Source organism: Pungitius pungitius, chromosome 8 (assembly GCF_949316345.1).
Source record: "Pungitius pungitius chromosome 8, fPunPun2.1, whole genome shotgun sequence".
In the NCBI taxonomy this organism is placed as follows: domain Eukaryota; kingdom Metazoa; phylum Chordata; class Actinopteri; order Perciformes; family Gasterosteidae; genus Pungitius; species Pungitius pungitius.
This window is the reverse complement of record NC_084907.1, coordinates 2,921,453-2,937,622: the sequence shown is the minus strand read 5'-3', so window position 1 is coordinate 2,937,622 and position 16,170 is coordinate 2,921,453. Positions and strand designations below refer to the sequence as shown.

At 44.5% G+C, this 16,170-nt stretch overlaps 1 protein-coding gene across 1 annotated transcript in view; it reads right to left on the bottom strand.

The window, feature by feature from the left end:
- Window positions 1–6,639: 6,639 nt before the first annotated feature.
- The window catches only part of stab1 (stabilin 1), a 33,456-nt gene continuing 23,925 nt past the window's right edge, over window positions 6,640–16,170 (bottom strand). Inside the window, exons 56-71 of the mRNA XM_037490307.2 lie at window positions 15,995–16,160; window positions 15,682–15,831; window positions 14,697–14,801; window positions 14,500–14,616; window positions 13,531–13,663; window positions 13,358–13,418; window positions 12,796–12,940; window positions 11,774–11,907; window positions 11,480–11,645; window positions 11,125–11,231; window positions 10,394–10,513; window positions 9,490–9,624; window positions 9,298–9,402; window positions 7,672–7,821; window positions 7,222–7,326; window positions 6,640–6,825 (exon numbers count right to left, since the gene is read on the bottom strand). Coding sequence (XP_037346204.2) covers window positions 6,757–6,825; window positions 7,222–7,326; window positions 7,672–7,821; window positions 9,298–9,402; window positions 9,490–9,624; window positions 10,394–10,513; window positions 11,125–11,231; window positions 11,480–11,645; window positions 11,774–11,907; window positions 12,796–12,940; window positions 13,358–13,418; window positions 13,531–13,663; window positions 14,500–14,616; window positions 14,697–14,801; window positions 15,682–15,831; window positions 15,995–16,160 — 1,968 coding nt within the window. The 3' untranslated portion in view covers window positions 6,640–6,756. The remainder of the gene's footprint in view (window positions 6,826–7,221; window positions 7,327–7,671; window positions 7,822–9,297; window positions 9,403–9,489; window positions 9,625–10,393; window positions 10,514–11,124; window positions 11,232–11,479; window positions 11,646–11,773; window positions 11,908–12,795; window positions 12,941–13,357; window positions 13,419–13,530; window positions 13,664–14,499; window positions 14,617–14,696; window positions 14,802–15,681; window positions 15,832–15,994; window positions 16,161–16,170) is intronic.

The window sequence follows — 16,170 nt, the reverse complement described above, 5'->3', positions numbered from 1 at the left end:
TTTTAGTGTAGTTTGTCAAAACAAATTTGGTCCCAGTAAGTCATGAAAAAATGTATGTTATGTCACAAAAGTGACAGTGAAGAAAAATGGCATTTAAAAAAAAGCATGGTACCGCACGTAACAACAAAGTTACAATATTGTACATCATAAAGAAGTTAGAGTATTATATAAAAAACGGAGTCCTCTTGGTCGCCATCTTTCTCTGCTCCTGTGGTAGAAGTTTGCATCAGGGGAATCTATTTTTTGACTGGATTTAATACATTTATTTTGATTTTACAATGCAAACCCCGACCAAACAAAACAAATAGAGCGACCACAAAAAGACAAATTAGACAAAAGAAGACAAAACAGAAATAATATAACTGACTATATTTCTAAATACTTCTTAAACCATAATACCAAATGCTTTTTTTTAGGGCCGTGACTTTAGCGTGTTAATTGCGATTAATTACAATGTGAATTAAGATTAATTAACTGCACAAAAAATAACACATTAAACATTTTTTACGCATTTTTACACTTATTTTTTGCACCGCGGAACGTTTCTCACTGGATGAGTTTCGGAGGACCGATTATACCGGAGCACCAACTAGCGTTCATGACTTCAGACAACAACAAACCACAGTGAACATGAACGAAGAAGCTGACGAGACCGTGTCGGTTGGCCCTGTGAATGGGAAATCTTATTATAATAAACACACGGATGGAAGCGTCTATAAGATCACGGTTGTGTGCAAGCTATGCAACAAGGAATTCACATCGAGCCTCAAGTATCACCTCAACGCAAAACAATTAGCAGCTAGCGTGGACTTTAGCCCGACCCGAGTACAAGGACCCACACCCAACCCACACTGCACCAGATGACTGGTTTAAGGACCAGGGTAACTAAGTCCACGTCTGAAAAAATAACCAATGTTCTGAATGTACTTGAAAGTATTGGTCTACTTAAAAAAACATAGTTTACAGAAGGTCTACTTACCTATAGGCTACCTGAATTTCTGAAAGTACTATATTTCTAAATATGCTACTTCTACACTTGTCTGCTGAAATTGGTTGAACAAAAATAAAAATCCATGTGAAAAAAATTACTTCTCACTGTTCTTAGGTCAAATATTTATGCAATTAAAATGCGATTAATTTTGATTAATTAATGACAAAGCCTCTAATTAGATTAATATTTTTAATCGAGTCCCGGCCCTAATAATATATTATATATATATAGACCTTGCATATATTTTTTTATAATAATTTTTTTACCTATTATTTAAAAAAAATCTTTTCTTTGACATTTTTTTACCCTACATATTTTGACTTTTTTCACAATATTTTTTTTCCCATGACTGGAATGATCTTAGATGGAGCAACCTACACGTCCCTGTCACTAATGCCAAATGCCCCAAATTTCTGTACTTTAAACCTTATCTGGGTTCAACCCTCAAGGGACATGGTGGCTCTTCCTAAATCCTTTTTTAGTTTTGGGTAACTGACATTTATAAAAAAACCTAATGGGATATTGCCCCAGAGACAGATTGGTGCATCTTGGAGGATCAACCATGCTATTCACCCTTCCTGCATTGGTAAAGGCACAAGTGAGTTGAATTTGAATGTAACTTGGAGGGTGGATGCACTAAAAAGGGTAAACAAATCTACACCCTGTGCCAGACTGTCAGTTTAAGGTTGTCCACAGGATGCCCTGAAGTAGACAAACATGTGATTGTCTTGAAAAATGCCCTCAGAGGCTGTAATAAGTTTCATGTCAGTGTGACCACTGAATGAGACACATCTGCTCATCTTTACTGACTCATCCGGCCTTCTCTCCCGTCAAAAAGGTGGAACCCTAGCAACCGTAGCATGGCTAATGAGTGCTAAAAGCAATTTACATCAAATTCAATTCATCATCATTCAAAAGATTCTTCATCATTCTTGACAATGCCATCATAACCAAGTGAACGCGCCTTGTGTTTCTGCATAACCCCCAGGGTACACTTCTCTGAAACAACCAGTGGGGACAATGCCCCCACTACTACCTCCGCGGTAGTGTGCTCAAGACTTGGCGGGTGGGATTTGAACCCACTGGCGGTGCGCACAGAGGCTTTTGGCACCCTGCACTCACCCCTACACTACCAGTCCTGGTCACAATTTGGCAACTTTGATTCTCCTATTTAACCTTGAGCATGTGAGTTTAACCCTAAAAACTCTTTTAAAATGCTATTTCCACATGTGGGCTTGAACCCACACCCTTCAAGTGCAGTGCAGGGGCTCATGTCAGCAGCTCTTCCGATGTGCTACTTCACCACACACTAACCAACCCTTTGTTTGTTGTATTTAACCTTGAGACTGCTACTCAAACCTGAAGTAGAGCCAAAGGCTCAAACCCAAGACTGGGCTTGAACCCACAACCTTCAAGTTCAGTGCAGGCTTGTGGCAGCAGCTCTTGCACTGTGCTACTTCACCACACACTAACCAACCCTTTGTTTCTCCTATTTAACCTTGAGACTGCTACTCAAACCTCAAAACTCTTTCAAAGCAGAAGCGATGTCTACATGAAGGGGCATGAACCCACAACCTCAGACACCAGGTTGGAGCCTGCAGCCCTTCAGTTGTTCCCTTGTGCTATTCAAGCACATGCCTCATTGTGTCCGTTTCTCATATTAGACCATGGGATTGTTTACTAAAACTCAAAACTGTTTCATAGTTTAAAGCCCTGACTGCAACCAAACCGTCCTTCTGAGAGAGCAGGTTTGAACTGAGGATCCTCCACACTTCAGCCTTCCTGTTATCTCCCTGCACTGTTCCACCACACACCTGTTGATGCTTTTGAATCCAACCTCAATTCTCATAGATTCTCAGGCTGGAATCCACAACACAACACACTTGTCTGCTGGAATTGGTTGAACAAAAATAAAATCCATGTGAAAAAAATTACTTAGGTCAAATATTTATGCAATTAAAGTGCGATTAATTTCGAATAATTAATGACAAAGCCTCTAATTAATTAGATTAATATTTTTAATCGAGTCCCGGCCCTACTTTTTTTTAATCCTAAAAAGTCCACCGGGGGGGGGGGGGGGGGGAGCATGTCAAAGTTTGGACATTTGGAATCAGCCCCCCAACATCGGTGTTAAACCTGGAACGAAAAGTCATGAATCCGTCGGAAGCCTCAAACATCTGGCTCTGTTCGCTGCTCGATGGAAACCAGGTAAACGTTTACCTGCAGGAAGACAGAGAGTGGCTGGGAGGCCCGAGTCATGTGACTCACTGCGCGTCACGCTGCTGTGTTCTGTGACTTCAGCCCTCAGGAATATTTGGGAGACGACCTCGTTCGAGACAGTCTGAGGTCTCAATGCAGCCAATGAAGCTGTTTCTCTGGCAAAAAGCCCCCGGTTTAGGTTCAAATTGTGTCAAATAAACTTTAAATCTTACCTGAAGATTTCCTCTTAATTCAGGCTCCAGGTTCCAGATGAATTGAAAAAGTAACAGAAATTCTGTCTCAGTATTTTTGTGTTACCTTGAATCCTCCTTAACTTCAGGCTTCATCAGGAATGGGTTGGTTCATGTTTAGAATGGGCCTTTTTTCGGTGATACTCCAGTTTGAGTTGTAGATGTGGTGTGTGTTTGGAGTGAGTTGTAGATGTGGTTTGTGTTTGGAGTATGTATCAGAGCCTTCTGCTGTTCCGTCCGTCACTGATCTGATTATCTGACTTCTGGACCCGATCAAAGGGCCCGGGTGTCCTTGGCACCGAGCGTTGAAATATTGGCCTCAGGAGATGAGGCTGTGTCCCTTCCCGAGTCCCCCATTAGACTTTATTTTTGAAGACAAATGCTTGTTTGATACCTTTTCCATTACGCTCAACAAAATCAGCTCTGGCCTTTAACAACTTTATGGTTCCAATTGCAATCTTCAGATGCAAAATGTCAACTAACAAGAATTCACAGAAAAATATATATGTATGTAATACATTTAGTAATTATGATTCAAAAGCAAATTAATAAAACGGTACAACAGTTCAGTAATGGAGAGAAAATGAAGGTGAAACACATTTTTCATGCTTGAGGAAACGACTCCTATTTACTCCCACGTCTCTGTTTGAGGTAATGAGTCAATGCAAAGAACACGTCTCCAAACAGACAATCTCTTGTGTGTTTAATATCTATTTCTGCTTTAAAACGCGTTTAGTTTTGTCTCATTCATCCTCCTATCGATGCTTTACTCTCCCGTCTTAATATTGATCCCCAGCAACACACACTGCGGCAGAGGAACTAAATTTAGCCTCCCGGTTCCTCTGATCTGAAGCGAGAGGGAAGTTCCTGTGAAGGCTCCCGGTCCGCTGCCAGGCGCCGCTTCCTCTTTGAAGGCGCGGTTTGGTCGTAGAAGGGCTTTCGCAGTGTCTTAGTCCCCACCGGACCGTCGGCCCATCGCTGTCTCCCTGGTGACGGGTGTGAGGGAGTCGATTCTCAGGGGAGTGAAAAGGGGAGCAAAGGAAGAAAAAAAAAAAAAAACGGACCAAATCGAACGCAGCAGGGGGGTGAGAGCAGTGGCCCGTTGTCACGCGAACCGGTGTCATTGTGAATGTCGCAGTGGACTGCCACCCGAATTACCCAAATTTGAACACCTCCTGTCAGATGAGTGAGGAGCTTGTTTTCCGTTACCAGTGGGGCGTCCTCAGTGCGGTGGAATTGGCGCGCTTGCTGCCAACTGGCTAGTTAGCTAGCAGGTTAAGTAGCTTTAATGCTACGCTGGTTTCAAATGGAACCAGCCAGCGGGCCGGTAGACCATGCGGGGGGGCCGACGATGCTACACCGCTAACTAGCTCCCGCTCAAAAATGCTCCATCGCCATCAGGTCCAACGTGATGCGGATGCCCTGGAGACCGTTCATTCCCTCGTAAAACTAGTTTTTATTTGCAACCGCTGCGTCGGCGAGTTACCGAGACTCCAATGACGAAGAAGAAGAAGCCAACTCTGTGGGCGCCATTATTCAGCCGTCGTTGGAGTATACCTACAATAAGAGGCCAACTCTTTTGTGTGAACGTGGACAATGAGCTCATCGGCTTCCTCTCCACAGAAACCAGCTGCCGCTTTCTTCTCTTTGAAGTCCAGCGATCGGCTCGGGCCAAAACATCCGAGCCGATTGCGTGGTTTCATCAAACAGGATGTTCGGCTGGGAACCAAAGAGGGTTTTAAATGAGGTCTTCAGTGGCAGCTCTCAGCCAGCCTGCCTGCAGCACAACTGAGGTCAGGGTCTCCGATCTTCAACCCCCCCCCCTCCTTCTCTAAGCTGCCACTCGGTCTTTGTGTGCTGTTGGGGGGGAGAAGAAGAAGAAAAAGAAGAAGCAGGCGGAACAGAGTAACCTCCGAGGCTGCTCGTTCTCCATTTTGGAAAAAAGTCTAATCTTAACACGGCTCCACTGATTGTCTTTCTGCTGAACCGTCCGGCCGTCTCTCCTCCTCGTGGAGGGCAGAAGGAGGTCGGGTTTATTTTTGTGAGTCTTGAATGTCTCCAGCGCACAAGGGAAAGCTATTTAAAGTGAGCCGAAGCTCGACAACAATCCTCTCTACTTTCTGCCGGTAGATGCGAGCGGAGAAGAAACCAAATGGCGGCTTCCATCATAAACAACCAAACACGTTTTGTCCTGTTGAGGAAACAAAGTGTGAAAAGAACAGGTGTGGAGGCCAACGACACATCAAACACAATCCTACGCACGTCTCTCTGCTTTGATGTGAGATGGTAAAAATGAATATCATGTCCTGGTAGCAAAAACTGAAGAGGAAGCCAACAAGGAGCCATGGATAATGACTTCCTTTAACAACATTGATGAGAAGAGTGTTTGGGATTAAAAGCCTTTCAGATGGTGGAGATGGGTGGAGATTGGTGGTATCCGGATGAGGAGGCCGTGTGGCTTCGGTGATGCTTTGAGGAAGGTTTTTGTTGACTTTCTTAGATATTCACGAAAGAATTACCATGAAACGTGAAATTGACTTCTGTTCTGCTCAAGGTCAACGGTGACCTTCAAATTGGGCTGCACGGTATGGCCAAAAATCCATTTCATGGTATTTAGAAAGATTCTGACGGTATCTTGATATATGATATTTATTGCTTTTTCAAGTAAACACATTAATTTATTGACCCCCGAAAAGGACCGCCGGCTACCCGAAAAGCAGACTCTCAATTGTCCGGCGCGTTAGCTTGTTTAGCATGTTAGCTCGTTAGCTTGTTTTGGCTGCTAGAGTTGCCACCAGCGGCTCTGCAATAAATTGTTTTCTTATCTAAGGTAACTTACGTTACGAATTTTCCAAAAACAAAAAACCTCCAAACAGACGCAGCTCCTCTCTTGGACACAAGTTGTGTTGGTGCATCTCTGGTCGCTCGTTGTTCCTCCTGTATCGCTCTTTTCCGTGTTTTCATGTAGCATACATAACATTTTAACTGTACAGAAATATTATACCTTCATGGCAATACTTTTGTATTTTTTAATTTATATTTTTATGACCTACCATATTATGCCTTTTTATTAATGTTTTAATGGCATTTAGAGCCTTAAAGAAAAAAACACAGCTAAACAGAGTTTATCAAAAGCTTTCACATTGACCATTAACCATTAAATCCTGCGTATTAAAAAAGGAAATAAATCGTCTGGGGTTCATTTAACTGATTTTTATTTCTTATGTCTATACAGATGATTTGAGAAAAGCTTCACCACGTTAAAGCCAACAGGTTATTGTAGTATGTAAACAGACGGCTCCAGCTGGGCTGGTTCTACTCGTCCAGGTCCAGAATCTTTGGAGGCTCTTCAGGTTCTGCTGGTTCAAGCCCCTGGTCGGCCTCCTGGGGGAAGGAGAGGAGTACAATCAAACACACGAGAAGCTGCTCATGAAGGGAGTATTCACGCCCATTCTCAGCTTCATCCCCCTACGGATCATAAATTAAGGTGGAGGCCCGAAGGTTGGTCTGACCTTTAACCTTTTATTGCGTCATCAAGCAGTCGTGTCCTCGAAGGTTGCTTAAACCAGAAAGCTAGAGGGACGGTTCATACTGGAGAGCCTCTTAATGCACTCTACATGTACCTCATGAAGTCATCACTCTTATCTTTCTCTCTTTTCAAATGAGAAACCGCTTTAGCCTCAGCTGGACCAGCTGGACTTGATCCCGAACCACATCTAACTGGTTTAGTTGCTACGGGGTCAGGCTGGTTCCTCTGCGGTTTTCGGTCTAGCGACTCACCCCAAACGGCTCGCTGAAGGCTCTGGAGCCGCTGTACAGAGGGTTCGGGATGGAGACCAACGTGGGCTTCTTGCTGCCGCCCGGCGAGCCGTCCTCGTCCTCGTCCTGTCACAGAGGACTCAAGCAAATCTGACTCTGTAGTCAAACATCTCGCAGTGTTCGTCCATTAAGGACTTCTGCTATTTGGGGAAGTTGGCCGCAGAAGAAACTAAAACAGAGATTCTGATGCAGAAATACACCCCTTTAAGATTCTTAAACCAGGAATTAACACAAGTATTGGGGTTACAGTTTACAAAATAAACACACCAACCAAGTAAGGAGAGGTCCTCGTTGGTGTGTTTTATTTACTGTTATCCCCTCCAAAATGTTATGTTCGCGGTAACCAGGCTGCTACGAATGTGTCATTTCTCCGTCGACCTGGACGTGTGTGTGTGTGTTTGTGCGTCTCACCTTGAAGTAGTGGAAGCGGAAGGCGTCCGTCTTGTGTTTGAAGACGTAGTAGCCGAGGGCGGCCAATATGCACGCCAGCAGCACTGACACCAAGATGGCCGACACTGTTGCGCTCGAGTGGGCGTGGGCTTGTGATGCATGATGGGAGATCTGGAGATGACGGGTATGAGAAACGCACACAAGAATAACTACGTATGCAAGAACATCACAGTATTCACACACACTATCTGTCCAGCTCTAATTGCCATGACAACAGCTGCACCGACGCCATGGAGGTGAGATTCTCCTTGCCGTGTTTTTATGACCTTTTTTTTTTAAGGACTGCACTCTTGACATTTTTATGGCGTGCCGAATGAATTTCTTCATGTTGCCATGGAGACGTGACTGCTTCCCAAGAGAAGGATGAAAATTCAACCAATTAAAATGAATAATTAATGTCAACAATCCAGTGTTTTCGTGGCGACTGAGTGGCAGCCGTTTTGTTTTTCCCGAGGAAGAAGCTGTTTACGTGAAGCTCCAGATTAGAGGCTCCAATGACATGAAACATTATGAGATGGCTTTTAAATTATAATAATGCTCTATGACCTGACATTTTTTGACGTACCATAATATGACTTACAATACTGTATATTTTGACGACTATATGGCATAGTATGATATTTTCTGACATATTGGTAGTAATTCGTCAAAGCACCGTACTTTAAATTTAAAGTGTCTTGGCCACTCGCAGTACAGTATGACAACAATGTTGTATTTTAAAAATAGAAAAAGTATAGAAGAGAAATGTTAATGAAAAAATATTCGTATAGCATGTCCAATAATGTCCTGAAAGTGTTGTAGCACAGTTTGTAGCAAAAAGTAATAAAATGCAGAAAAAGGTCTGTGTTGCATGTCAAATATTAAATGTTTAGAGAAAACTGTAAAAATGACTATCCACAGGGTCAGTGAGGACGTTTGAAGGATTAAAATAATGGTTAGCAAAAGGCTTTGGATTAATCCGCTGCGATCTCGTCTTCATCATCTTCTCGTGTCCCACATGGAGAATATTGATTGGTTTGTAATGTTATCTCAATCTCCACTGATTTCAATCTTCACTTCCTGAAAACAGTGCCAATAAACTAAAAGCGTTGCCATCTGTTCCGTGCCCCCAGCCGTCACCGTTGCCTAGCAACAACCCACTGGCCCATTTCTGGTCTTGGGGAGGGGGGGCGGTTGCCGTAGCGACCCCAGCGGCTGAACTCGGTCCTGCAGCAGCTCAAGACAACGTTCCATTAGATTTTGGGTTTTCCCACTTTTTTTCGATTTTTTTTTGTTTTGTAAATTTATTTAGTTCAGTAGTTAAAGGTTCAATTAATATTTTTGTTTCACAGGGTTCGACACGCATTAGACACCATAGATGAAGGAGTAGGGTAACAGTTGATGGGACAGACTGAGCCTCAGTTATTCAAAAACAAATCAACCAGTGTCACACGTGTTTTTGTGTGCCGACCTAGAAATGTGTCGTCATTATTTGTGAGCTTTCTATTTTAATAGATACAAAATCATTGCTGCTTAATGTCAGATGATATATCGGTTCAGAAGTAGCTTCGATAGTCAGCAGCTGTGGGTTAAACCGCGTTGGCTCACCGGCGGGGGGGGCGCGGTCAGCGGGCCCGCAATGACGTGGATGATCCCGTTTACAGCAAGAATGTCCCACTCTAGCAGCACCTGGCGGTTCACCATCTTAATGCTCTGATCATCATGAGAAAGAGCAGATCTATGAACACGCGACAGTGGTTCCGTGTTTGGATTGGCGAACCGAAGAAGCGTCTTTCTGACCTCGTTGTTGCCGTGGGTAACGGTCAGATCGAACCCAAGCCTCGATACGATGACCTCCTGGTGTCCCAGCTCCTTGAATGGTCGAACGCTGTGATTGGTTGAGACGTGATACTCAAGATCTCTACTAGACAGAGTCTGAGACACACACACAGATTAGAATTCCGTAAAACCTTGTAATATTATTAATTAAGGGCAAAAACGTAATTAGGGGCTTTTAAACAAAGGTTTAAGAATGTGTGGTTGTGGATTCGTTCCAAATTTCCTAAATCTACGCTCCATGCTTCTTTTTTTTTTTACTCTTTTTTTTAGAATGTCAAATTTGACATTCTAAAATTAAGGAGCATGGACCTAAAAAAAGAAAAGAAAAATGCTAAGAAAGCACAACATTTAAAAAGCATTTGACATACTACTGTAGCCTACATGAACCGTCATCTAAATATTAACAAAAAAAGAAATGCTAGCCGTCTAAGGTCGTAACCACATAGTGGGAATTTGAACCAAATTATCAGCAAATTCAAAGAAAATAATAGACATAAAAGTATATTATATATACAGTGTATATTTAATATATGCATTAAGGTACCACAATGTGTTTGGGTTGTTGGAGACTAAACATCCTCAAAGCGCTTGGGGCACATCTCTGTTTGAAAGGTCGTGTTTCATGCAGGTGAGTGTTGTGCTTAGAGAGACTTGGTTCATAATTCTCAGTGTTTTTCAACCAAAGCTACCGGGACGTCAGGAATTTAGTGTCTTCTCTTAATTATACATGTTTTTAGCCTGCCTTTGTAATTGTTTATTTGTTGAAGTAAAATAAAATATTCTGGCAATGTAGTGAGTCCACTTGAGATGCGGTGACGTCGTTCTGTAATGCAGATTAAAAAGCAATTATCGAAGGGCAGGTCACCTGGTTTGCACCGAAGCCGGCGTTGTGAGGAACAAACACCGTGAGCTCGGACTTCCTGTGAGACATAAAGTCGACCAGCTGTTTTCCTTCTGAGGACGAGCTGCTGTAGTCCAGCAAACACTACAAAGAGAAAGACACACCTTTTATTCCAGGGGGAGACACGTATCAAAAAGACAAAACAACTGAATCAGAGAACCTCCTCCTCGTTGAAGACAACTGGGCCTTAATTTCAACCCAGAAACACAGAGCCAGTTTGATAAATACACAACTACAAGAGCCGAGGAAGTCCGTCTCTATGTTTTGTGTTTCTGCAGCTTTCTCCCACGTCGGACCTTGAAGTGATCCTCCCTCTGACTCCCTATCGGCCGTATCAGCTGAGAGCAGCCGGACTTTTCTTTTCATTAACTTTCTGAGTGGAAGACTTCCAGTGCTGCGTTATCTCCACGTCCGTGTGACCTAAAAGGTTAGTGAAAGAGTTTGTGTGTCCTTCACATTCCTGGAGTGGAGCTCCTTCCATCTACTCAGCGGGTGCTCCTCAACGGTTTCACTTACTTATGTGTTCAAGCGTCTAGTTTTCATCTGAAGGTAAGTATTGATGCAATAATAAAATCAACAAAAATCTCTCACTTTAACAGACCACAACAGTGGAATCAAAAACAAAGACACCTGGATGTCACTAATCAGCTGATCACCAAATAATCTTTTACACCAAATATCTTTTTAGAACCAACCTTGTAAAAGATGGAGAAGTTGCTGTAGGAGGCGAGGACGCTGGTCAGCACGCCGTTACAGAAATCTCCGTTTCCAATGTAACCGGCGGGACACTCGCAGGAAACATCTGCATGCACACGCACACACACGCACACGCACACACACACGCACACGCACACACTTTAGATCTGAGGTCTCACCTTGAATGTGTTATTTGTCTTTGGGAGGTTTTGACCAGAAGTTTTCTTGTTTTTTTCTATATCGAATATCGCTGTAATCTAAATATTTTAAATTTTTAAATCTCTAATAAAAAACGGTCAATTTGTTGGTTGAAAGAATAAGTGACAGAATCATTTTGTCAAAAGCCTTTAGTACCTTTGAGCCGGTAGCAGTAGGCGTCGTACTTGCTGCTCTGGTCCACCGGTTCCTTGTAGACGACCAGGCCCACGTGGTTGTCTCCGCACCTGACGGAGGGGAAGCGGGTCGGGTACCCCACCTTCCCGCCCTCCATCCAGCCGGCCACGCACAGGTGCATCCCCAGCTGTCACAGCAGGGTGGGTGTGGTGAATGTTTCCCCTCCCTCTACCACGCTCGACTCTCATAAATACGCTGAGGTTGTACCGGTGGGTCTCTCGTCTCCACGGAAACCCCTCCGGTGGGCGGGCTTACCTGCTGCGCGTCTCCCAGCTGTCTGAAGGTGGCCAGCGAGGCGCCCTCGGCCCGGCAGGCGGCGTCGGCCTGACTGAAGTTCATCTGGTACTTCCCGTCTGGAGAGCGCAGGTGGAAGACTCCTGCCGTGTTGGCTGAACCAGAATAACCACGTCAGCATTGCACATAATCACATTTTATCTCCACTAAAAGAAAAGGCAACAGATTGAAACGGATTAAGAAAAAAGATCAGATCAGCTTAGTTTAACAGACGCAGGGAAAAGTCTTCTGATACAGACAGAGTTTAACTGATAATCGAGTGGAATAGTTTAGTAATAATCCTCCCATTAACCTTTAGAGGGATCGTTTGGAGTTGGGTAGAATGAGGTGTGCTAATCTATAATCTGTAGTGGAACTAACGGAGTGCAGCTGTGATGACCACCTTAAAGAAAAATGTCCTCTGTTAAAGCGTTAAGTAGAATATATATTCTCCAAAACCAAACTTGATCCATTTTACCTCACCAGAACCACCGGCTTTTCCTTCTAACGCTGCTTTGAGTAGTTTGGATTCACTACGGTCACACAAGAGGTCGTGTGTGTCTCGGTGTGTGTTTTGGGGGGGCTGTGCGGTCAGTGGAATGTAGAGAATGTAGAGACAGAGGTCAAGTGATAATCCTCCGGTCTGTAGCTCAGTATTGTTTCTCCAGGTTCTGCCTGTGAGTTTGTCCAGACCGCCCATAAAATGTGGACTGGTCACTTAACCTCCATTAGTGACATGGAGTCCCATGTTTAACGAGGTCATGGCTTTAACGAGCTCTGGGCTACTTGCTCTATTCCAGATGATCGATTGTCAACGTTTGTTTATCAGCCAAAGCAAAACCATTCAAAGCTCAAACTAGAAAACAATGTTCTCCACAACGTCGCCATGGTAACATGAACACTGCGGCAGAATCAACGCGACACATGACAGCAATCCCTCGTTCCGCCCAGATGTGTTACCGTGGTAATGGCCATTGCAATGAAAGTCAGCGGAGATGCGTTACCGCGGTAATGCAGGTCCTTGCAGTCGGCCGCGGGGTCGCAGCCTCCGTTGTCTTCCAGGCAGCGGTCAACGGGGGGAACCACCTTCTCAAGACACTGGACTCCATTTCCCACGTACCCCGGCAGGCACTCGCACAGTCGCTCGTTCTGGATGTAGCAAAGATTTAAAAATACATCTATAAAACATCACACAGTACAGCACAGGTTATGCTTTCCAGCAGGAGACGCTTCCAGTAATTCAAAAACTCTGCATAATCTAAAGAAACGTGTACGACCAACCGATGCCTGTTTTTGCTCCATGAAAATCTTTTATTTCTGTAGAAATAAACTGAGCAGAGGACACATTTTGATGACGCCTAAGTCTACATTGTCCTGTTATAAAATATAGTAGGTGTCTATTGAGTTTACAAAGATATGTTTCTTTTCTAACTTGTGCACTGCATCTCAATAAAAAACAAATCCCCCCCGGAAAACACAAGTTGTCTCAATTCTTAAGTCCAACACAGCGATGAAAAAAACAAAACAAAGACTTTAAAGAGAAACTGAAAGAATCTTTTTACTCACTGGACCAGTGAACTTGCAGGATGCGAAGTCACTGCAGCCGCCATTCTGCTCCACAATACACCTGAAATACAAAGATACCCTGCCTTCATTTAAAATCCACTCTAATAGAGAACCACCCATCATTAAAAGAAAACAGCATGTTTAATTTAGGGAAAATGACGGTTCGCACCAACCTGTTGATGGGGTTGCAGGAGTAGCCGTCTCCTTGGTAACCAAGGCGACAGGTGCAGTTGACGAGCAGCCCCGTCTGGTTGCAGTCTGCGTTTTGGTGACAGCCGCCGTTGTATTCGGAGCAGAGGTCTGGAGCTGGAGAGTGTGATGGTAATATTAATAACAACAACTTCCTCTGCTGAGCCCATTTTATGCAAAGACGAAGCCCGAGCTGCTGAACTAAACAGCAAGAGAAAACTACAATATCACAACAGCGGACTAAATAAATACGACATAATATTCACTGAATAAAACCCAAGCTTGAAGACTATATAAGTGTGTCCATAAGAAACAGGTTCTGCTTAGTTGGTTTAAACAAACTCTTTCTTTGTTCCTAAAGAGTAACTCATCCCCCAAACATCATCTTTTAGATGTTGGTGATGACATGGAGAGAGGAGAATCAATGCTGAGTAGCTGTTACCCCGAGCTTATGAATAGCTTATGCTAATGGGAAGCTAACTCTAATGGTAACCAGCCAGCTAACACTAGCAAGGACATTCAAATGTGTGACATCACAGCTCTCGCTGTCAGCATTGGTAACCGCAGTTAGCATAAGCGGATAACAAGAATCGTGAACATTTGATGTGTAACTTCAGCGTCATTTCACTCACAGAGAAATGATTAAGATGGGCGAGTGGTATCTGACTAAAGGGCTTTGACATTCCTCTGTTTAAAGACAAAGGTGAGTCCAGAATAGTCGTCTCTATCTCAGAATAAGCTCTGGGAGATTAGGGCAGAATTTTTGTAACACGAGAGCATGCTGGGATTAGTAAATGTAACAACTCAATGCTTCATTCATCTTTACAACAATAATAAATGTAAATTATCATCTGACGGATTCATCACGCTTCGGTTTGTTTGATGCAGCTGCTCTGCTGCTACTAGAACTAGCTTCGCCACGCCGAGTGAAAGGTGTGCCGGGTCCCACTCACGTGGCTCCGGGTCGCAGAAGGTGCCGTTCCCCTGAAAGCCGGATTTGCACCGACAACCGGAGCCTGGCACACAGTCGGCCTGAGCGTGGCACCCCCGGCACTCCTGCGGGATGGAGCCTGGACAGACAGAGGGACGGGTGATGACTCGCGGAACAACACCTGCCTCATAAGTTAAACACTCGGGAGGGAAGCCTCACCTGAATCAATCTGGCAGCGCTCCCCCTCCCAGCCCGGGACACACACGCACTTTCCAGAACCTTCCATGCCTCCGTCACAGCTTCCCATCCGCCCGCAGTCACAGGCTGAAAGACATTTAAAAACCATCTCAGGATAAAGCTTTGAAGGTACAGAAGGTCAGAGGTTCCAGCAGCAGCAGTTTGGTTAATTTTTCTGTGAAACTCAAAATGTAGAAAAACATAGATATAAAGGAGGCAGGTCGACTACAACTCCAATCACGGAGCTTATAATCCGTCCTGTCTGCTTAAACCTGATGCAAAATTCAGCAGTTCACTTTCACCTCCTGCATCAGTTCGGGATAAATTTAGTAACCATGGCGACGGGTTTTTTGTTGCTCACTGCGAACAACGAATCAATTTTAAATTTCCCCTCAGCGCCTCTCGACCGGCGTCTTCAACATCCTAAAACCTAGACAGAAGGTGATCCGAGTTCAGACAGGTCTGACCCGAGCTTGTAACACTTCCAGCTGTGTGATGGTGAGTGTTGAGCGTTGCTATGGCGACAGACTGCGGGAGAGCTGACAACGGCTAGACTGTCTGCTGACCGGAATGTAGGTCAGGTTGCTTGTTGGTTTGAGGTGGGGCAAGAAAAAAAAAAACATTTATGACCGACAAAAACGGAAAAAAAGACCCAAGTTGTCTAATAGCCAGGGGGGCAATTTATTGAGAGGGGGGTCACAGGAGGACAGGAATTAGTGAATAAGTTGCGGTTAAAAATTCTACTTCAGCACCACGGACAGCGCTGCGGATTTATCAATACTCGGGCCAGTCACTGGGTCGGGCAGACGAGACTAACCCCTCTGCTATCACAGGATGGAGAGCTAAGCTACGTTCGTCACCGTGCTACGGCGGCTACGTGCTCCGGCCCTGGCCTCTTCTCATTGCGTAATAAAACAGAGTTTAACTCTTTTTTTTCAGTGGGTCTACCTGCAGAAGACCACCCTACCTGTGCAGTTGGGTCCATAGTGTCTGACTGTGCACCGGTTGCAGGCTTCGCCTACGAAGCCCTCGTGGCACCGACAGCGACCTGAACCCTTCATTCCATCGTCGCAGTCACCATGGTTACCGCATGGGGCCTCCAGGCCACCTGGACACACTGGAACAAAGGGAGCAGAGGCAAGTGAGGGATGTGACCGCCAGAGGATGAAGTCTGGATATGACCAGTCCTTCGTGGTGCCCTTGAGACCTCTTGACTGTGGACGCTCCACAAAGGGACAGAAGCTAGTGGGCATTGGGTGGATCAGATGAATCATCCCTACCTTGACAGTCTCGACCGTAGTGGTTTTTGCAGCACTTCTGGACCCAGGAAGAAAACTGACATATTCTCTTACAGCCCATCGATGTGGTACGATCATTCATGAAGTCCCAATGTGGGTAGCGGCGCCCAAACGAGGGAAACCTGTTAAAACAAATCTGCGTCTTTCCCTGAATGAAA